Source organism: Pseudophryne corroboree, chromosome 2 (assembly GCF_028390025.1).
Source record: "Pseudophryne corroboree isolate aPseCor3 chromosome 2, aPseCor3.hap2, whole genome shotgun sequence".
In the NCBI taxonomy this organism is placed as follows: Eukaryota; Metazoa; Chordata; class Amphibia; order Anura; family Myobatrachidae; genus Pseudophryne; species Pseudophryne corroboree.
The window spans coordinates 624,203,036-624,226,829 of NC_086445.1; the positions used below are offsets into that span (position 1 = coordinate 624,203,036).

A 23,794-nucleotide genomic window follows, 5' to 3' on the forward strand; every position below is an offset into this window, starting at 1 on the left:
TCTGGGATCCAGAAAGGATGGCCCCTGCTCAATTGCTGGTCTTGGAGCCACCATGTCTGAGACAGACGAACCTCCGGAGTCAAGGAAATCATGCGATATCTGATCCGATGAGACAGACCGTCCCACTTGTAAAGGGTTAACCTCTGTAGCTTGCGGGAATGAAATTGAGCGTACTCTACCATGTCGTAGGCTGACACCATCAGGCCAAGTACTTGCATCGCTGAGTGTATCGGCACTCTGGGGCTACGAAGGAAGCATCGTATCCTGTCTTGAATCTTCAGGACTTTTTCTGGAGACAGAAACAGTCTCTGACTGTGTGTGTCCAGAAGTGCCCACAGGTGCACCTTGCTCTGGGACCAGCGAGGACTTCTTCCAATTGATAAGCCACCAGTGGGCTTGTAGGAAGCTTACCAACAGTTGCAGATGACTGAGGAGGACTTCGTGGGAACTTGCCAGAATCAGCAGGTCGTCCAAATACGGCAGGATTCTGATTCCCTGGCGACGGAGGTGGGCCATCATTACAGCCATGACCTTGGTGAAGATCCAAGGAGCCATAGCCAGTCCAAATGGCAGAGCCTGGAATTGGTAGTGAAGGTTGCCAATTGCACACTGCAGGAACTGCTGATGCAACATGGCAATAGCTATATGCATCCTGTATATCCAAGGATACCATAGAGCAGTGCTGGCCAAAACGTTGATTGTGATCTACCGGTAGCTCGCGACAAACTTCTTCATTAAACTATACTTGGTGCCTCTGCTCTGATCGCTCCGAGTCCAGACAGTTCCCAATGATGTATTGCGCAGGCGACGTCATGACGTCAGCCGCGCAATGCATCATTGGGAAAGCGATGTGAGGAGCGCAGCGGCATGTGCCAGGAGAGAGATAACCAGCCAGCGTAGAGCGAGCCTGCCAGCGGGGAATTGTGCACAGGGGAATCTGCACATGAAGGGGGACAGTATGTTGAACAGCAGGCTGTTCTGCAATGGGAGTGGGTGTATCTGCACAGAGGGGGATGTTGCACAGCGAGCTGTTCTGGACAGGGAGGGGGAGGGAGTATTCTGCACAGGGAGAAGGGTTATTGCACAGGGGGCTGTTCTGCACACAATCATGACAAGACTGTCTATTAATATTAATGTATTTTTTTTTTTTTATGTGGACAACTATTGGTGGTGTTATTTAATGTTGTCATTACTAATGCTATTTTTAAATGTGTGCATTATTATTGGTGTTATTTGATGGCGTCATTATTAATGCTATTTTTAAATGTGTACGTCAGTATTAGTGTTGTTATCTGACGTCGGTAGATCACAGGCAAGAAAGTAAACAAAGTGTAGATCCCAGGTCCTAAAAGTCCGGCCACCCCTGCCATAGAGTCTCCGGGTTCCATAGTACAATGGAGCGCAGAGTTTCCATATGAAACTTAAGCACTCTCGCAAACGTATTCAACGATTTGAGATTTAGTATAGGTCAGAATGACGCATTGGGTTTCGGGACCAGAAACAGGGTTGAGTAATAACCTCTGCCTCTCTGGGACTGAGGTACCGGCACAACCACTCCTATACTCAGGAGGGAACGCACAGGTTTGTAGAGCTTGCACCTTTAACGGATCTAAAGGGAGGGCCGTAGCGCAGAAATGGCGAGGGGGACGTCTCTTGAACGAGACAGCGTACCTGTGAAAGACAACTTCCAGTACCAATGCGTCTGAAGTAGTCTTTAACCAGACCGGGGCGAACTGTAGAAGTCTGCTAGGGGGAGGCCCGCCCCGTCATGCAGCAGGCTTGTCTTGTTTAGAAGCATGCTGACAGGCTGCCCAGGATTGTTTTGCATTGGGCTTTGTGGTTTTGGGAGCACGGGTATGCCTGATCTTTTGCTTTCCCTGGAGGACGAAAGGAACAAAAAGTGGTACCTTTCACCTTCTGTGCAGAAGGATTAGAAGTGGGGAGAAATTACATCTTAGCGGCTACCAATTCAGACAGTATTTTATTTAGGTCTTCCCCAAACAAAATATCCCCAGTAAAGGGGAGTACTCTAAGGTCTTTTTGGAGTCTAGGTCCACTTTCCACGACCTTAACCACAGTATGCAGAGAGCCAGGACAGATGTGGTCGACGCCTTGGCTGCCATTACACCCGCCTCCTGAATGTAATAGGCAGCGGTGGTAATGTGAGACAGGTATTGTCTGGCACTGTCAGAAATATCCTCGGGCAGCTCTTCCTCAATGCTTGAACCCACGCCTCAATGCCTTTTGCAGCCCAGGAGGCAGCTGTACAGTAGTAGGTCTATGTATGGCTCCATTAAGGTAGTCAATAGACTTCAGGCATTCCTACACACTCTTATCTGTTAGTTCCTTTAGTAAGGTGATAGTATATGACACCATGAGGCGGGTGACATGAGAATCCACCAGTGGTGGAGTCTCCAATTTGTTACATAACTCTGCAGGGAGAGAATAGCGAGGGAATTTCTTCCCCGGATTAGACAAGGGCTCCCATCTGATGTCCACAAGATGATCAGAATGGGGTAATAAGTTTAAACAGCAGAAGGTGGTTAAAACTGATGAGGATGCCACAGTGGTGGCATCCTCATCATCAGTGATTTGAAGGATATGCTTAATAGCAGCCACTAAGGCAGGGACATCAATCTGCAAGGGAGAATCCTCATCAGTAACACAGGATTCAGTGTCTGATAGGACCGTATACTCCCCCTCCTCTTCAGATGAGACATCAGAGAGGTTTGTGGATTGTGAGGAGGAAGCAGCCGGCTTAGAGGACCCAGAGACACAGGAGTGACCTGGTGTAGATTTCTGTCTAACCAGAGACTGATTCAGTTGCTGCAGTTGGTTAGACAAATCTTCCGCCCAAGGCGGATTAACCATAGGGACAATATGAGGTGGCAGTGGCACCAGTGGTCACATAGGGGGCACTAAGCATTCCACCAGGGTAACCAGTAGGTTGGTGAACACAGCCCAGGGTGGCTTCATTGCCGATGCAGGAGCTGCGGGCTGACTGGGAGGCATATGACAATTAGTACACAGACTGTCATATAACACTTCCCCCTTCTGGTAAATCATTGGAGCATGCTCTGCATGATGCAGGAGCATCCACTGATTTACTGCCCTTTTTGTTACACATTATGTTAAAACGCAACAACAGAGCAACTTAGTACGATAAGGCCAGACAAAGTAGAATACCAGCGATTAAATCCGGTATTACGTGACTGAATACACAGTAGAATATACGTATTGGATAAATACTGTGTAACACTATATTATTAGACCCAGACGCACCTAGTCCCTTAGGGTACAGAATATAGTGACAGTTATATCTGGAAAACACTGAGAGTGAAACAACACAGCACATACAGGGAAACAATCACAGGCAATGCAGAAATGATATCACAATAAAGCTGCACTGGACTAGTATATAAACAGCGCGGTATTAGACCGGAGGTATAAATCAGAATACTTGTACAATATATTCTTTAATAGGTACACTATTTCTTAACTAACGCGGTCTGTATAAAAGACAGTAGAATACTCAAGTGTTTGTAAAGTCTCAGATCTGTATACAGGCGGCTTTACAAGGGAGACCTTGCCCTGCAATCCCAGAGTCCAGCAGCAGCTATGCTCAGAAGATGGCGCCCAGCGTCTCTGTCAGGGAGTGAGGAACAGTGTAAGGCAGCTCCTGGCAGTCTAGTGGGGTCCCTGCTCGGTGACAGTGTCCACGCCAGCACATAGGTCCGTCTCTCTAGACCTTGACTGGAACGCGATTTAATGGCAGATCCCACCTGGAGGACCCTCTTACCTCATCCCTTCGTAGCAGCCACGCGAACCAGGAGAGCAGTCTGCGACGCCGCTTGGGAGGTGATGGGAGCCACAGCGCTGAATGTCACACAGACAGATAGAAATCTTCTTAGCAAGCTTTTTCAGGGCCCACCTGTTATGTGAGCTGCTGCTGAAGGCACAAACTCGAAACTGAGCTCTCAGTGCCTGGAGACGGGGTTACAGAGGAGGCCCCAATGCATCCTGGGACAACCTAAAGCTTTAGCCTGTTGGTGCCTCTGGATCAAGATCCACTCAACCCCCCCAATGTTTCCCTGTGGAAACCAATGTAACCTGCGGCAGAAATATCTATTAACTTTATAAAGAAATACTTTGGGGAGATGGAGGGAACGTTTACATAAGGGGCAGTGTTGTCATGTAAAAACACAGTTATGTATAAGAATATGAAGATGTAGTGGGCTTCATTTGGTTTGGAATTTAGTTGCACACGACTCAGAAGATGACAAATTATTAAAATATTTATGTAGAAAGCACATTTACAATTTCACAAAATGACTGGTCAACTCAGGAATTCCTGCTTCAATCTTAAAAAACATTGGGCAGTGGAATAGCATACCTCCCAACTGTCCCGATTTCAGTGGTACAGTCGCACTATTCGGACACTGTCCCGCTGTCTCAACCAAGGGCAGCAGTGTCCCGCAGGTGAGGGGGCAGTTGGGGGAGTCTTTGATCACCCGTTGCTCTGCAAAGCAGCGAGTGATCTCGGAATAGATGCCATCTATACAGTACATGGAGGTGGACTGGCGGATTCCCAGCTGCTCAGGGAGCGCTGGGCACACCCTCAAAATGCTGAAAAATGGGTCAATGCCATGTCTACACGGCTGAGACCATGCCCCTCCCACCCGAGGCCACGCCCCCTTTCCAGGTCATTTAGCCACGCAAGCGTGGGTCGCTCTATGATATGAAAAGTTGGGAGGTATGGAATAGGTTATAAATGCAAATGTGTTTATTACAAATAAAATAAATGAAGAAAACATGATTTAGGTTTTGATTTGTACCTGATAAAATAAGATTTTACTTACCGGTAAATCTATTTCTCGTAGTCCGTAGTGGATGCTGGGGACTCCATAAGGACCATGGGGAATAGACGGGCTCCGCAGGAGACATGGGCACTTTAAGGAAGAATTTAGGTTCTGGTGTGCACTGGCTCCTTCCTCTATGCCCCTCCTCCACACCTCAGTTAGAGAAACTGTGCCCAGAAGAGCTGACAGTACAAGGAAAGGATTTTGGTAATCCAGGGCAAGATTTATACCAGCCACACCAATCATACCGTATAACATGTGAAAACAACCAGTTAACAGTATGACAAAACGACAGAGCATCAGGTCAAACCCTGATGCAAGCATAACATAACCCTTATTGAAGCAATAACTATATACAAGCATTGCAGAAGAAGTCCGCACTTGGGACGGGCGCCCAGCATCCACTACGGACTACGAGAAATAGATTTACCGGTAAGTAAAATCTTATTTTCTCTAACGTCCTAGAGGATGCTGGGGACTCCGTAAGGACCATGGGGATTATACCAAAGCTCCCAAACGGGCGGGAGAGTGCGGATGACTCTGCAGCACCGATTGAGCAAACAAGAGGTCCTCCTCAGCCAGGGTATCAAACTTGTAGAACTTTGCAAAAGTGTTTGAAGCTGACCAAGTAGCCGCTCGGCAAAGTTGTAATGCCGAGACCCCTCGGGCAGCCGCCCAAGAAGAGCCCACCTTCCTAGTGGAATGGGCCTTAACTGATTTTGGCAGCGGCAATCCAGCCGCAGAATGAGCCTGCTGAATCGTGTTACAGATCCAGCGAGCAATAGTTTGCTTTGAAGCAGGAGCACCAAGCTTGTTGGAAGCATACAGGATAAACGACCGTTTTCCTGACCCTAGCCGTTCTGGCTACATAAACCTTCAAAGCCCTGACCACATCAAGCAACTCGGAATCCTCCAAGTCAGTAGTAGCCACAGGCACTACAATAGGTTGGTTTATATGAAAAGATGAAACCACTTTCGGCAGAAATTGTGGACGGGTCCGCAATACTGCTCTATCCATATGAAAAACCAGATAGGGGCTTTTATGTGACAAAGCCGCCAACTCTGACACACGCCTAGCCGAAGCCAAGGCTAATAGCATGACCACCTTCCACGTGAGATATTTCAACTCCACCGTTTTAAGTGGTTCAAACCAGTGGGATTTCAGGAAATTTAACACCACGTTAAGATCCCAAGGTGACACTGGAGGCACAAAAGGAGGCTGAATATGCAGCACTCCCTTTACAAACGTCTGAACTTCAGGTAGAGAAGCCAATTCCTTTTGAAAGAAAAATGGATAGGGCCGAAATCTGGACCTTAATGGAACGCAATTTTAGGCCCAAATTCACTCCGGACTGTAGGAAGTGAAGGAAACGGCCCAGCTGGAATTCCTCCGTAGGAGCATTCCTGGCCTCACACCAAGCAACATATTTTCGCCATATACTGTGATAATGTTGAGCTGTCATGTCCTTCCTAGCCTTTATCAGCGTAGGAATGACCTCATCCGGAATGCCTTTCTCTGCTAGGATCCGGCGTTCAACCGCCATGTCGTCAAACGCAGCCGCGGTAAGTCTTGGAACAGACAGGGCCCCTGTTGCAACAAGTCCTGTCTTAGAGGAAGAGGCCACGGGTCCTCTGTGAGCATTTCTTGTAGATTGTGGATACCAAGTCCTTTGTGGCCAATCTGGAACAATGAGGATTGTTCTCACTCCTCTTTTTCTTATTATCCTCAGCACCTTGGGTATGAGAGGAAGAGGAGGCAATACATAGACCGACTGGAACACCCACGGTGTCACCAGGGCGTCCACAGCTATTGCCTGAGGGTCTCTTGACCTGGCGCAATACCTCTGTAGCTTTTTGTTGAGGCGGGATGCCATCATGTCCACCTGTGGCTGTTCCCACCGACTTGCAATCTGTGCGAAGACTTCCTGATGAAGTCCCCACTCTCCCGGGTGGAGGTCGTGTCTGCTGAGGAAGTCTGCTTCCCAGTTGTCCACTCCCGGGATGAACACTGCTGACAGTGCGCTTACGTGATTCTCCGCCCAGCAAAGAATTCTGGTGGCTTCCGCCATCGCCACCCTGCTCCTTGTGCCGCCTTGTCGGTTTACATGAGCCACTGCGGTGATGTTGTCCGACTGAATCAGAACCGGTTGGTCGCGAAGCAGGGTCTCCGCTTGACGTAGGGCGTTGTATATGGCCCTTAGTTCCAGGATGTTGATGTGAAGGCAAGTCTCTTGACTTGACCACAGACCTTGGAAATTTCTTCCCTGTGTGACTGCTCCCCAACCTCGGAGGCTTGCGTCCGTGGTCACCAGGACCCAGTCCTGAATGCCGAATCTGCGGCCCTCGAGAAGGTGAGCGCTCTGCAGCCACCACAGGAGTGACACCCTGGCCCTGGGGGATAGGGTGATTAACTGATGCATCTGAAGATGTGATCCGGACCACTTGTCCAGTAAGTCGCATTGAAAGGTCCTCGCATGGAACCTGCCGAAGGGAATGGCCTCGTATGATGCCACCATCTTTCCCAGGACTCGGGTGCAGTGATATACTGACACCTGTTTTGGTTTTAATAGGTTCCTGACCAGTGTCATGAGTTCCTGAGCTTTCTCTATCGGGAGATAAACCCTTTTCTGGTCTGTGTCTAGAATCATGCCCAGGAAAGGCAGACGAGTCGTAGGAACCAACTGCGACTTTGGAATATTCAGAATCCAGCCGTGTTGCCGTAAAACTTCCAGAGAAAGTGCGACGCTGTTCAGCAACTGCTCTCTTGATCTCGCTTTTATGAGGAGATCGTACAAGTACGGGATAATGGTGACCCCTTGCTTCCGCAGGAGTACCATCATTTCCGCCATTACCTTGGTAAATATTCTCGGTACCGTGGAGAGACCAAACAGCAACGTCTGAAATTGGTAATGACAATCCTGTACCACAAATCTGAGGTACGCCTGATGAGGTGGATAAATGGGGACATGAAGGTATGCATCCTTTATGTCCGGAGACACCATAAAATCCCCCCCCTTCCAGGCTTGCGATGACCGCTCTCAGCGATTCCATCTTGAACCCTTTCAGGTATATGTTCAGGGATTTTAAATTCAATATGGGTCTGACCGAACCGTCCGGTTTCGGGACTACAACATGGTCGAATAATAACCCCTTCCCTGTTGAAGGAGGGAAACCTTGACCACCACCTGTTGAAGATACAATTTGTGAATTGCAGTTAACACTATTTCCCTCTCGTGGGGGGAAGCTGGAAGGGCCGATTTGAGGTATCGGTGAGGGGGCATCTCTTCGAATTCCAGCTTGTATCCCTGAGACACAATTTCTATCGCCCAGGGATCCACCTGGGAGTGAACCCACTTGTGGCTGAAATTTCGAAGACGTGCCCCCACCGGGCCTAGCTCCGCCTGTGGAGCCCCAGCGTCATGCGGTGGATTTTGTAGAGGCCGGGGAGGACTTCTGTTCCTGGGAACTAGCTGTGTTGTGCAGCTTTTTACCTCTGCCCCTGCCTCTGGCAAGAAAGGACGCTCCTCGGACTTCCTTGTTTCTTTGTGATCGAAAGGACTGCATTTGATAATACGGTGCTCTCTTAGGCTGTGAGGGAAATGGGAATAAAAGGCAAAAAAATTGACTTTCCAGCTGTAGCTGTGGAGACCAGGTCCGAGAGACCCTCCCCAAACAATTCCTCACCCTTGTAAGGTAAAACCTCCATATGCCTTTTTAAGTCGGCATCACCTGTCCATTGCCGAGTCCACAGGACCCTTCTGGCAGAAATCGACATAGCATTTATTCTAGAACCCAGTAGACTAATGTCTCTTTGAGCATCTCTCATATATAGGACAGCGTCTTTAATATGCCCCAGGGTCAACAATACAGTATCCTTGTCTAAGGTATCAATTTCCTCAGATAAGGTATCCGTCCATGCTGCTACAGCACTACACACCCAGACCGACGCGATTGCCGGCCTCAGTAAGGTACCTGAATGTGTATAAATGGACTTCAGGGTAACTTCCTGTTTGCGATCCGCAGCATCTTTGAGGGTAGCCATATCCTGTGACGGCAGGGCTACCTTCTTGGATAAGCGTGTTAAAGCTTTGTCCACCCTAGGGGAGGATTCCCAGCGTAACCTGTCCGTTGGCGGGAAAGGATACGCCATAAGAATCCTTTTGGAAATCTGCAGTTTTTTATCTGGAGATTCCCAAGCCTTTTCACATAACTCATTTAGCTCGTGTGAGGGGGGAAAGGTTACCTCCGGATTCTTTTCCCCATACATATGCACACTCTTGTCAGGGACTGGGGTTTCCTCTGTGATGTGCAACACATCCTTAATTGCTATAATCATATAACGGATGGATTTAGCCAATTGTGGCTGTAACTTTGCATCATCGTAATAGACACTGGAGTCAGAATCCATGTCGGTATCTGTGTCAACAGTTTGGGATAGTGGGCACTTCTGAGACCCTGACGGCCTCTGCGACATAGGATCAGGCACGGGTTGGGACCCTGACTGTCCCGAGGCTTCAGCTTTTTCTAACTTTTTATGCAAGGAATTAACATCATTTAAAACCTTCCAATCAGGTGTCGGCGCCGTCGGCGGAGACACCATATTCATTTGCTCCCGCTCTGCTTCCACATAGCCTTCCTCATCAGACATTTCGACACAAGCGTACCGACCCACCACACACACAGGGAATGCCCTCTCTGAAGACAGTTCCCCCTCAAGGCCCTTTGGAGAGACAGAGAGAGTGTATGCCAGCACACACCCCAGCGCTATAAACCCAGGAATAACACAGTAACTTAATGTTAACCCAGTAGCTGCTGTTTATATTGCTTTTTGCGCCTAATTATGTGCCCCCCCTCTCTTTTTACCCTCTTCTACCGTGTATCTGCAGGGGAGAGCCTGGGGACCTTCCTCTCAGCGGAACTGTGGAGAAAAAATGGCGCTGGTGAGTGCTGAGGAAGAAGCCCCGCCCCCTCGGCGGCGGGCTTCTGTCCCGGTTAAATATGCAATTTTTTGGCGGGGGCTCATACATAAATACAGTGCCCAGCTGTATATATGCTTAACTTTGCCAAAAGAGGTACCCCCCCGCGCCCTGCACCCTTACAGTGACCGGAGTATGTGTAGGTGTGTGGAGCAATGGCGCACAGCTGCAGTGCTGTGCGTTACCTCAGTGAAGAACACTGAGTCTTCTGCCGCCTGTGAAGTCTTCTTTGCTTCTCATACTCACCCGGCTTCTGTCTTCCGGCTCTGCGAGGGGGACGGTGGCGCGGCTCCGGGACCGGACGGCGAGGGTGAGACCTGCGTACCGATCCCTCTGGAGCTAATGGTGTCCAGTAGCCTAAGAAGCAGGACCTAGCTTCAGAGAGTAGGGCTGCTTCTCTCCCCTCAGTCCCACGATGCAGGGAGTTTGTTGCCAGCAGAGCTCCCTGAAAATAAAAAACCTAACAAAATACTTTCTCTCAGCAAACTCAGGAGAGCTCACTGAAGCACCCAGCTCGTCTGGGCACAGTATCAAACTGAGGTCTGGAGGAGGGGCATAGAGGGAGGAGCCAGAGCACACCAGAACCTAAATTCTTCCTTAAAGTGCCCATGTCTCCTGCGGAGCCCGTATATTCCCCATGGTCCTTACGGAGTCCCCAGCATCCACTAGGACGTTAGAGAAAGGTGCTTATTGTCCTGAAACAATGAAATTCTATGCAATGTCAATTAAGTGCCAGTGGTATGTTTGTAATACCGGCAACACCAACATTGCAGATTTTTCCCTTACACCCCATAGAGATGCAGTACATCATGAGAATTACCTCCTATGAAAACTATTTTTCATTTGTGCAGTATATACTGTAGCAATCACTTGTTGGGCTCATTTCAGGTTGCCACAACGGAGGCGAACTGCTGTTGCAACGGCTTGGAAATGCTAGCAGTGGTAGCCGAACGCACCCCACTCTTGCTGCCCGATCTCACTGAGATTTCTACACAGCCCTATGGGGCTGCAAACAAAAATTAGCTAGCCCTGCAGTACCGTAAGTGTGGCATAAAGCCAAACAGACTCGCGGCTAGATGAATTGAGCCCTTTAATTGAAAAATCTTCAGTGTAACAACTAATGGCAGTATCCTATTAGGTGTGAATCACTGCATGGTAATAATTGGCCTATCCAATTACAGCTCATTTATACAGTGCAGTAAATCACCTGATATTGGGCGATAGCACATGGGATCAGTGAAAAGTTTGTGGACCCATGTGTTACCGTCTGATAATGGGTCTCCTAAGGTTGGTTATCGGAGATTCTGCATCATATACCTGAGGCACACGAAGCATTATCTTCAATAACTGCCGGGCTACAGGGCTAATAGGATAGCCCCGGTGGAATCCTTTAACTCACCACAGCTAATAGGATACTGTCCTAAGTAACATAAAATAAGTTAAAATATATACTATTTTTATTATTTAAGTTATACAGAGAACATTTTATTTGCAGACACAGCTAACAAAATAAAATATGAACTAAAAACAATCATATGATTATAGGCATAGACCAGAGGTTCCTAAACTTGGGACAGGATATAATGGAGTCCGAGATCGCCGGACGTACAAGATGCCAGCGAATCTCAAACGATTTTTTTAAAGGGGCAATCACTTACAAGGCATAGTTTTGGGAGTGTAAAGGGAGATAAGGTCAGAGATGTAAATGGGACAAGAGTGGGTGAGGGCTTTGTAAGGGAGTCTGAGAAGTTTGAATTGGATTCTGAAAGGGAAGCCAGTGAAGGGCTTGTAGGAGAGGGGAGGTGGACATAGTGCGTTTGGTGAGGAAGATGAGCCAGGCAGCAGCATTAAAGATAGATTGGAGTGGAGAGAGGCATTTGTCAGGGAGGCCAAGTAGGAGAAGATTACAGTAGTCCAGTCTGGAGATGACCAGTGAGTGGATAAGGGTCTTAGTGGCATCCTGGGTGAGAAAGGATCTGAACCTGGAAATATTTTTGAGATGAAAATGACAGGTGATGTATGTGTGGTCTGAAGGAGAGGGAGGATTACTCAAAGACAGCACACTTTGGGGCTAAAGGAGATAGTAGTGCCATCAAAAGATAATGAAATTGTGGAAGGTGAGGTTGTGTGGGAGGGTGGGAAGATGATCAGCTCCATATTAGACATATTAAGTTTAAGAAAACCCTGGGACATCCAAGAAGCAGGGAGACAGTTGGATACACAAGTGAGGAGAGCAGGTGAGGTCAAGGGAGGAAAGGTAGATTTGCGTATCATCAGCATAGAGCTAATGAGTTCACCTAAAGAGGACGTATAAAAAATAAAAAATGTCCGAGATTGTCCGGCATCCCGTACGTCTGGCAATCTCGGGTTCCATTACATCCCACCCTTGGTCCTCAAGGCACCCTAACCGTCCAGGGTCTAAGGCTACGCACGGCTGGTTAAATTAAATTGAGGTACTAATTAAGTCACCAGTGCCAAAGCTTGATTATGCCTAAAACCTCGACCATTAGGGTCCATTGGGAACCTCTAGCATAAACAAGGAGAGTTATGGTAGACTTACCTTAGTTAACTCTTTCTTCGAGCTTCATAGGGTCCACAGGGGTAACAGTGGGTTACAGGTGGTAGGATCAGCTCCTGGGCACCATAAAGTTAAGTCTTTAGATATCCCAGGATGCCCCGGTCCCTCTCCCTATAACCCCACCCCCTGCAGAGGCAAGTCAGTTTTGTTAACAAGTTCAAAGCAGGAAGCGGAAGCAGAGAGAAAAAAACATATGGTACACAGAAGAACAACACACTCTCAGACAGGAAAAGGGAATCAGTGACCAAGTCTGCAAACCCATATAGACCAGGTGCGTCAGGGTGGGTGCCCTTTGGACCATATGAAGCTCAAAGAAAGAGAGAGTTAACAAAAGGTAAGTCTGCCATAACTCTCCTTTTCTTCTTCGGGTTCCATAGGGCTCCACAGGGATAACAGTGGGATGTCCTAAAGCAGTACTTCAAGGGTGGGGGCACGCCTGAGTTTCCGGCATCAAAATGAAGCATCCTGAGAGGCGAATGTATCAAATGCATAGAACCTAAGAAAAAAGTGTGGCTTGAAGACCACATAGCCACCTTGGACAATTGCTCAGCGGATGTGCCTCGGCGCGCCGCCCATGATGGTCCAACAGACCGGGTAGAATGAGCAGAAATAGAAGTCGGGACTGGAAGTCCAGTTTAATAATATGATTGTGCTATTAAGATTCTAATCCATCTGGCCAGAGACTATTTATTAGCTGGCCAACCACGTTTGTGAAAACCATAAAGAATGACGAGGGAATCCGATTTCCTTAGGGAACTAGTTTGATCAACATAGATACGGAGAGCACGAACCACATACATAGAACACTCAGCAGGTGAGAGACTGAGGAGACGAAGGCTGGACCAACAATGTCCTCATTCAACTGGAAACGGGAGACCATCTTAGGTAGGTAACCCGGTTTGGTACGTTGTACAGCCCTGTCTGGATGAAAATTAGAAAAGGTCAGACAACCGTCTGGCAGATGCAATGACCAGAAGGAATAACGTCTTAGCAGTGAGCCATTTCAGGTCAACTGTTTCCAAAGGTTCAAAGGGAGCCCGGTGAAGAGCGTCTAGAACCACAGGCAGACCCCACTGAGCCACGGGAGTAACGTAGGGCAGCTGAGGTGCAGACATCTGGCAGAGGAGCAATTTTGCACTGAAACCACACGATAAAGCAGAGATATGCATTTTTAGAGAAGCCAGGCATAGGTCGAGCCCTAATCCCCACTGAGGAAGGCCAGAATCCTGGACATCCAGAAGACCGCAGGGTCTTAATGCCTAGAAGCACACCACTAGTATGCCATATCTTGTAGTATATGCGGGCAGAGGCTGGTTTCCGGGCATTAAGCATGGATTGCATCACTGGGGGAGAAAAGCCTTTCGACCTTAGTATTGAAGACTCTAGAGCCAAACAATCAAAGACAAACGTGGCAGGTCTGGGTGCAGACACGGGCCCTGAGACAGGAGGTCATAATACATAGGGAGTGGAAAAGGGACTCCCACTGAGAGTCCTTGTAGATCTGATAACCAATGACATCTGGGCTACTACAATTAGGTTGCCTCCTTCTTTGAATTTCCGCAGAACCCTTGGCAAAAGGGATACTGGAGGAAATACGTACATGAGATGTAAAGTCCACTTGATGGAAAAAGCATCCACGAACATTGCTTGCGGATCTCTGGATCGGGATCCATACACCTGAACTTTGTGGTTGTATCTCGACGCCATGAGGTCGACATCTGGGAGAACCCACTTGTCCACAAGAAGTTGAAAGACTTCTGGATGCAGGGACCATTCTCCCACGTGGACATCCTGACGACTGAGGAAGTCTGCTTCCAAGTTGAAGGTGCCTGGAATGTACACGGCAGAGATGGCTGGAAGGTGACATTCTGCCAATCGGAGAATGCGAGCCACTTCCTGCATCGCCATTTGGCTGCGAGTGCCGCCCTGATAATTGAGATAAGCCATTGCGGTGGCGCTGTCAGACTGAACCTGAACAGGCTGGCCTTGAAGAAAAGTTTGCGCCAGAGATAGCTCACAGAGAAGACAGCTCTCAGTTCTAGGACATTGATCGGGAGACAGGATTCAGACAGCATCCAATGCCCCTGAAACAGGTGTGTTGACCCGTTACTGCCAACCATGGAGGCTGGCATCCGTGGTTAGACGTACCCAGTAACGGAATCTAAAAGGGTCGACCTTTATCCAAGTGTGCCGTATAAAGCCACCAAGTGAGGGACAAGCCGACCTCCGGAGAGAGAGTGTGTTATCAGTTGAGACCTGATCAGATGAGGTTGTCCGTTCCACTTGACCAGGATCAGGTGTTGCAGAGGACAAGAATGGAATTGAGAGTACTCTGCCATGTCAAAGGTCGAAACCATCAATCCTATTTTAACAGGGAGACTGGATCCAGGGTTCCTGGAGATCAGGCCCGCTTGCACTGTATGGCTGCAGGAATCTCTGAGGGGGAGAAGGGTGTGGAGCTGCAGCTAAACAGGGGGGGGGGGGGGGAAGTCCGCGGTGGACTGGCATTCAATCACAGGTACTGGGGGTCCCTGATAAAGGTTTTCCTATGCCCTGGTGGTCTAGGGGAGTCCCCAGTCAGTGCCAGTGTCCACAGCCAGCGCCGGCCTCCCAGGACGCACGCAGACCACGATTTAAGAGCGGGCCCCGGAGACTGGAGCCCTCTTACCTGCTTCACGATGGCCGGCCACGCAGTCCGGTGACTGCCCTGCCGCAAGTTCCCGTCTAAGGCCATGGCCAAGCGGGAGTTTCAGCGTCATCGGGGAGTGTAGAAGCCTGTGTGCTGGATGCTATGAGAGTTCCAGCAGTGATAGGCTCAGTGTAAAAATTTGAAGAAGAAAAAAAAACGGAAAAACCCCCCCACCTTTTGGGGCTGCCTGTAAGAAGGTGCCGCCAGCTTCCTGCTGCACCATACAAAAGCCTGACCTGCCTCTACAGGGGGCAGGGTCATAGGGAGAGGGACCGAAGCATCCTGGGATATCTTAAGACTTAACTGTACGGTGCCCAGGAACTGATCCTACCACCTACTTCCCACTGTTATCCCTTTGGAGCCCTATGGAACCTGAAGAAGAAAAAATAAGATTTTAAACCTACCGGTAAATCTTTTTCTCGTAGTCCGTAGAGGATGCTGGGACTCCGTAAGGACCATGGGGATAGACGGGCTCCGCAGGAGACATGGGCACTTTAAGAAAGACTTTGGATCTGGGTGTGCACTGGCTCCTCCCTCTATGCCCCTCCTCCAGACCTCAGTTAGAGAAACTGTGCCCAGAGGAGACGGACAGTACGAGGAAAGGATTATTGTTAATCTAAGGGCAAGATTCATACTAGCCACACCAATCACACCGTATAACCTGTGATATACTATCTAGTTAACAGTATGAAACAACAACATATCATCGGTCCAAAACCGACGAAACTATAACATAATCCTTATGAAAGCATTAACTATATACAAGTCTTGCAGAAGTAGTCCGCACTTGGGACGGGCGCCCAGCATCCTCTACGGACTACGAGAAAAAGATTTACCGGTAGGTTTAAAATCTTATTTTCTCTAACGACCTAGAGGATGCTGGGACTCCGTAAGGACCATGGGGATTATACCAAAGCTCCCAAACGGGCGGGAGAGTGCGGATGACTCTGCAGCACCGATTGAGCAAACAGGAGGTCCTCCTCAGCCAGGGTATCAAACTTATAGAACTTTGCAAAGGTGTTTGACCCCGACCAAGTAGCAGCTCAGCACAGCTGTAGTGCCGAGACCCCTCGGGCAGCCGCCCAAGACGAGCCCACCTTCCTAGTGCAATGAGCCTTAACAGATTTTGGTAACGGCAATCCTGCCGTAGAATGCGCCTGCTGAATCGTGTTACAGATCCAGCGAGCAATAGTCTGCTTTGAAGCAGGGCCGCCAACCTTGTTGGCTGCATACAGGACAAACAGTGCTTCTGTTTTTCTGATCCTAGCAGTTCTGGCCACGTAAATCTGCAAAGCCCTGACCACATCAAGGGACTCGGAATCCTCCAAGTCACGTGTAGCCACAGGCACGACAATAGGTTGGTTCATATGAAAGGATGAGACCACCTTAGGTAGGAATTGAGGACGGGTCCGCAATTCCGCTCTATCCATATGGAAAACCAGATAGGGGCTTTTATGCGATAAAGCCGCTAATTCCGAAACTCGCCTAGCCGAAGCCAAGGCTAACAACATGACCACCTTCCAAGTGAGATATTTCAACTCCACTGTTTTATGTGGTTCAAACCAATGTGACTTAAGAAAACTTAACACCACGTTAAAGGTCCCAAGGCGCCACCGGAGGCACAAAAGGAGGATGAATATGCAGTACTCCCTTCACAAAAGTCTGTACTTCAGGCCGAGAGGCCAATTCCTTTTGAAAGAAAATGGATAAGGCCGAAATCTGAACTTTAATGGAGCCTAATTTTAGGCCCAAATTCACTCCAGTGTGTAGGAAGTGAAGAAAACGGCCTAGATGGAATTCTTCCGTAGGAGCATTCCTGGCCTCACACCAAGAAACATATTTTCTCCATATTCGATGATAATGTTTAGATGTCACGTCCTTCCTAGCCTTTATTAGCGTAGGAATGACCTCATCCGGAATACCTTTTTCCGCTAGGATCCGGCGTTCAACCGTCATGCCGTCAAACACAGCCGCGGTAAGTCTTGGAACAGACAGGGACCCTGTTGCAACAGGTCATGTCTTAGAGGAAGAGGCCACGGATCTTCTGTGAGCATTTCCTGCAGATCCGGATATCAGGTCCTTCGTGGCCAATCCGGAACAATGAGTATTGTTCTCACTCCTCTTTTTCTTATTATTCTCAACACCTTGGGTATGAGAGGAAGAGGAGGAAATACATAGACCGAATGGAACACCTACGGTGTCACTAGGGCGTCCACAGCTACCGCTTGAGGGTCTCTTGACCTGGCACAATACATTTGTAGCTTTTTGTTGAGACGGGACGCCATCATGTCTATTTGGGGCAGTCCCCACCGACTTGCAATCTGTGCGAAGACTTCCTGATGAAGTCCCCACTCTCCCGGATGCAGGTCGTGTCTGCTGAGGAAGTCTGCTTCCCAGTTGTCCACTCCCGGAATGAACAGTGCTGACAGTGCGCTTACATGATTTTCCGCCCAGCGAAGAATTCTGGTGGCTTCCGCCATCGCCACTCTGCTCCTTGTGCCGCCTTGGCGGTTTACATGAGCTACTGCGATGACGTTGTCTGACTGAATCAGAACTGGTCGGTCGCGAAGTAAGGTCTCCGCTTGACGTAGGGCGTTGTATATGGCCCTTAGTTCCAGGATGTTGATGTGAAGAAAAGTCTCTTGACTTGACCAAAGGCCTTGGAAATTTCTTCCCTGTGTGACTGCTCCCCAACCTCGGAGGCTCGCGTCCGTGATCACCAGGATCCAATCCTGAATGCCGAACCTGCGGCCATCTAGAAGGTGAGCACTCTGCAGCCACCACAGGAGAGATCCGCTGATGCATGTGCAGATGTGACCCGGACCATTTGTCCAATAGGTCCCATTGGAAAGTCCTTGCATGGAACCTGCCGAAGGGAATGGCTTCGTATGTCGCCACCATTTTTCCCAGGACTTGAGTGCAATGATGTACTGACACTTGTTTCGGTTTCAACAGGTTCTTGACAAGAGTCATGAGCTCCTGCGCCTTTTCTATCGGAAGAAAAACCCTTTCTGGTCTGTGTCCAGAATCATGCCCAAGAAGGGCAGGCGAGTCGTAGGATTCAGCTGCGACTTTGGAATATTGAGAATCCAGCCGTGTCGCTTTAACACCTTCAGTGAAAGGGATACGCTGTTCTGCAACTTCTCCCGTGATCTCGCTTTTATGAAATCGTCCAAGTACGGGATAATTGTGACACCCTGCTTGCGCAGGAGCACCATCATTTCCGCCATTACCTTGGTGAAAATTCTCGGGGCCGTGGAAAGCCCAAACGGCAGCGAAATTGGTAATGACAATCCTGTACCGCAAATCTCAGGTACGCCTGATGAGGAGGATATATGGTGACATGCAGGTATGCATCCTTTATGTCCAGAGATACCATAAAATCCCCCCCTTCCAGGCTGGCGATGACCGCTCTGAGCGATTCCATCTTGAACTGTTCTAAGTAAAGGTTCAGGGAATTTAAATTCAAAATGGGTCTGACCGAACCGTCCGGTTTCGGGACCACAAACAGAGTTGAGTAGTACCCCTTCCCTCCCTGAAGCAGGGGAACCTCGGCCACCACTTGTTGAAGACACAATTTGTGAATCGCATGTAACACTATCTCCCTTTCCAGGGGAGAAGTTGGTAGCAACCTCTTCGAATTCCAGCTTGTATCCCTGGGAAACAATTTCTATTGCCCAGGGATCCACCTGTGAGTGAACCCAGATGTGGCTGAAAACTCGAAGACGTGCCCCCACTGGAGCGGACTCCCTCAGGGGTGCCCCAGCATCATGCGGTGGATTTTGCAGAGGCCGGGGAAAACTTCTGTTCCTGGGAACTAGCTGTGTTGTGCAGCTTTTTTCCTCTGCCATTACCTCTGGCAAGAAAGGACGATCCACGTACTCTTTTGCTTTTATTTGAACGAAAGGACTGCATTTGATAATGAGGCCCTTTCTTAGATTGTGAGGGAATAGAAAGCAAAAAATTAGATTTACCTGCCGTAGCTGTGGAGACCAGGTCAGAGAGGCCCTCTCCAAACACTTCCTCACCCTTGTAAGGCAAAAACTCCATATGCCTCTTTGAGTCGGCATCACCCGTCCACTGTCGGGTCCATAAGACTCGCCTAGCAGAAATAGACATAGCGTTTATTCTGGAACCCAGTAAACTAATGTCTCTCTGAGCATCCCTCATATAGAAGACAGTATCTTTTATATGCCCTATGGTCATTAAAATGGCATCCTTATCAAGGGTCTCAATATCCACTGATAAGGAATCTGTCCATGCTGCTACAGCACTACAAACCCAGGCCGACGCAATTGCCGGTCTGAGTAACGTACCAGAATGTGTGTAAATGGACTTCAAGGTAACCTCCTGCTTGCGGTCAGCAGGATCCTTGAGGGTAGCCGTATCTTGGGATGGGAGCGCTATCTGTTTTGATAAGCGTGTCAAAGCTTTGTCTACCCTAGGGGAGGATTCCCACCGTATTCTGTCCTGTGACGGGAAAGGATACGCTATTAGAATCCTTTTGGGAACCTGCAGTTTTTTGTCTGGAGTTTCCCACGCTTTTTCGCATAATTCGTTCAGCTCATGTGAAGAGGGAAAGGTGACCTCAGGTTTCTTTCCCTTATACATGTGTACCCTCGTGTCAGGGACAGGGGGTTCCTCAGTGATATGCAAAACATCTTTAATTGCGATAATCATATATCGAATACATTTAGCCACCCTTGGCTGCAATTGTGCATCATCGTAGTCGACACTGGAGTCTGAATCTGTGTCGGTATCTGTGTCAACTATTTGGGATAGTGGGCGCTTCTGAGACCACGAAGGTCCTGGCGACATTGGGACAGACATGGGTTGACACCCTGACTGTACCCTAGCTTCAGCTTTGTCTAATCTTTTGTGCAATAAATTAACATTAGCACTTAAAACATTCCACATATCCATCGAGTCAGGTGTCGGCACTGCCGACGGAGACCTAACATTCATACACTCCCCCTCCTCCTTAGGTGAGCCTTCAACCTCAGACATGTCGACACACGCGTACCGACACCACACACACACACAGGGAAGCTCTTTTCTGAAGACAGGTTCCCCACCAGGCCCTTTGGAGAGACAGAGAGAGAGTGTATGCCAGCACACACCCCAGCGCTATATGACCCAGGAAAAAACACAGAATGTTTACCCAGTAGCGCTTTTGTAGCATTTATATGTGCCAATTATGTGCCCCCCCTCTACTTTAAAACCCTCTTTCACCGTGTGTCAAGCAGGAGAGAGTCCGGGGAGCTTCCTCTCAGCGGTGCTGTGGAGAAAAATGGGGCTGGTGAGTGCTGAGGGAGAAGCCCCGCCCCCTCAGCGGCGGGCTTCTGTCCCGCTCAAATTTCTTAATAACATGGCGGGGGCTCATTTTATACATGTACAGTGCCCAGCTGTACATGTATATATGTGTATTTGCCACAGGAGGTTTTTATTGCTGCCCAGGGCACCCCCCCCCCCCCTGCGCCCTTACAGTGATCGATGTGTGTGAGGTGAATGGGAGCAATGGCGCACAGCTTCACTGCTGTGCGTTACCTCTATGAAGATCTTCTGCCGCCTCTGAAGTCTTTTCCTCACATACTCACCCGGCTTCTATCTTCCGGCTCTGCGAGGAGGAAGGCGGCGCGGCTCTGGGACGGACGGCGAGGGTGGGACCTGTGTACCGATCCCTCCGGAGCTAATGGTGTCCAGTAGCCTAAGAAACAGAGCCCTGAAACTCAGAGAAGTGGGTCTGTTTCTCTCTCCTCAGTCCCTCGATGCAGGGAGCCTGTTGCCAGCAGGCTCCCTGAAAATAAAAAACCTAACTAAAATACTTTCTTTTACAGGAAACTCAGGAGAGCTCCCTGTAAGCACCCAGTCTCCACTGGGCACAGTATCAAACCGAGGTCTGGAGGAGGGACATAGAGGGAGGAGCCAGTGCACACCCAGATCCAAAGTCTTTCTTAAAGTGCCCATGTCTCCTGCGGAGCCCGTCTATCCCCATGGTCCTTACGGAGTCCCAGCATCCTCTAGGACGTTAGAGAAACAAATAATTTACTGCTTTCACACACTAATAACTGTAAAATACATTTAAGGGGAAAAAAAAAAATCTTTATCAAATATTTAATATACCTGTAAGCAAAGTAGAAATTCGGGGGGGCCACAATCCGCACATTTAACATATGGCTCCATAAGATAAGAAGAACAGCCCCGGCAAGGAGGTTTATCAAAGGCATCACCTGCAGTAGGATTAAAACAATAAATAAATAATGGTCACATCTCGAGATGTGTATGAGTGGGTGTGGTATGGAAGGCAGATAGTAACTAGGACGACCACTATTAGTTGACAGCAACTAGGTCAACGGGGTCTCTAGGTCGACATGAGTTTTTTAATGTTTTTTTGGTGTTGTTTTCTTCGCAGAGTGACCGGGAACCCAAATTAGTGCACAGTGTCCCCTTGCTTCGCTCAGCACAGATTACCGTTCCAATCGTAGTCCACGTGGATCGTTAAAGAAGAAAAACACTAAGCGCTCTGGTGAGTGGTAATGTAATATGATTGTCAGCAGCCTCTTGTAAAGGGAATTGCCAATCCCTTAAGATACAGAAATAGCAAACAAAACCAAGTGGCGCTTAACAATCAAGCAATCGGAGACATTTATTTTTGAAAAATTAAATTAAATACAACAACCTCCCGGGGGTGTGTTACAATGTTAAAACATTGTAACGCACCCCCGGGAGGTTGTTGTATTTAATTTAATTTTTCAAAAATAAAAGGTATCCGATTGCTTGATTGTTAAGCGCCACTTGGTTTTGTTTGCTATCACGTGGATCGTTAAGTATGAAAAGGTTCAAAAAAAAGAAAAAAAAACTGTGAAAAACTTTTTGACCTGTCGACATCGAGACCCTGTCGACCAATAGTGGTCGACCTGGAGACCGGATCCCGTATGAGTTGGCATGTGGAAGGAAATACTTTTGCTTGAATTTTTTTCGGAACGCTATTACACACTGTTACCAACGGCACTGCATCAGCTCCAAGTATTTACCATACACACCTAATCAGGGAATCGAAGCTCCCAACTTGGGTCAATGGTACCACAGATGTCTGACGGGACAGACTTATGTTTAACAACAAGTTTAATAACACAATAATTCTGATGCCTTGAAGCAAGTCAGCAAATTAAGCAGTAGAGAAAGGTATTACAGTGACCTAGGAATGAGCATTTTTTTTTATACTATTGCTAAGGGGCAGTGTGCAGACAGCACTGTTACATGAATAAAGAGAGAACCAGCTTAGTAAATGGGAACAATGGTGGCTGCTGCTCCTAGCACTGACACTACTGGGAGAGTACAGTAGATATAAGTACTACCGGGTGATGCTGATATTAGGAGGTAAAACACGGCCCACGGCTTGCAGCACCATGTAACATAGAGACACGCAGCGTTCTAGTCATTACCCCAAACACAGGGTACCCCGCACCCCCGCTCCCATCCCTTCCAACTCCAGCTCAGGCTGCAGCCCGCGGCGCACCTCGTCTGATATTTCTGTCCCCTCAGTTACCTCTATAAGGAGCCAGCCGGTCCATGCTGCACGGAACCCGGTACCCGGTTCCTGCCACCACCTCCGCTAGTATAGCCGCAGCACCACAGCCAATCTTCTGCAGGGAGATCCCATAGTAACCATGGGAAAGCCAGGCAAGGCTAGTAGATAACCGAAAGCGTGATGATCTGTGATGCGCGTGCGTGCTGTGACTGAGGTGCATTTCGCACCCTTTACCACAACTGTCAAGTATATACCACAAAGATAAATTAAGCAGGTTAGGGGCAAACGCAGGGTCCAGCTGATTGCTTTAGGAAAAGATAAAGCCGACAGTGAGCTGAAAATTAATGTAAAAATCCACGTTAACATTAAATTCCTTTAAACCAGAGCAGGGCCAGTCTGAGCTTATCTTTTTGGGGTAATAAATAAGAATTTTGGTGTCCCTTTATGGGATGAACTTATTAAAGGAACAGCGCACCCTGAAAGGGTGAAAGGGGCGTGGCCAAACAATTGTACCCTCAAGGGTACAGGGATATAGTGGGTGACTTGGGAAGCAGGGGTGACAGGGAGATAGTGGGCGACGGAGATAGTGGGTTACTGGTGAGGCAGGGGTGACAGGGAGATGGTGACTGGGGAAGCATGGGCGACGGAGATAGTGGGTGACTGCGGAAGTAGGGGTGACAGGGAGATAGTGGGTTACTAGTGAGGCAGGGATGACGGAGATAGTGGGTGACTAGGTGTGATAACCCTGCAAAAACAGTTGAACCTAATAGCCCCAAACATGGACCCCGTGCTGTTCGGAGGGGCAAACAGAGGAACTGCATATGGGACGATTCATAAAATGGGCTGCTTATAAGTAAATATGGGGTTTGGAGCCGCAGCTATAAGGCCAGTGTGTGGTGATCAGAACTGTCGCCTGCACGCCGTCCCCGTTGTACTGGAGGAAGAAGGGGGCTCGTGAGCTGGTAGTTGGGACCTTTAGGGGAGGAGCACGATCAGCTTAGCCTGAGGAGAGAGGGGACGACACTGGACTACGGAGAAGACCGGACTGCGGTGGGAATCAGCGCCCTTACCGGATTGTGGGCTGTGCCTTAGGACCAGACAGTGTGTGAAGGCAGCTCGGGTGATTCCGGCAGCAGGTGCAGTGATCAGCGGGACCTGACC

General features: G+C 48.7%; 1 protein-coding gene across 1 annotated transcript in view; it reads right to left on the minus strand.

The window, feature by feature from the left end:
• TADA2A (transcriptional adaptor 2A) overlaps window positions 1-22,868 on the minus strand; it is a 305,603-nt gene extending 282,735 nt beyond the window's left edge. Inside the window, exons 1-2 of the mRNA XM_063954828.1 lie at window positions 22,652-22,868; window positions 21,226-21,332 (exon numbers count right to left, since the gene is read on the minus strand). Coding sequence (XP_063810898.1) covers window positions 21,226-21,332; window positions 22,652-22,853 — 309 coding nt within the window. The 5' untranslated portion in view covers window positions 22,854-22,868. The remainder of the gene's footprint in view (window positions 1-21,225; window positions 21,333-22,651) is intronic.
• Window positions 22,869-23,794: the final 926 nt, after the last annotated feature.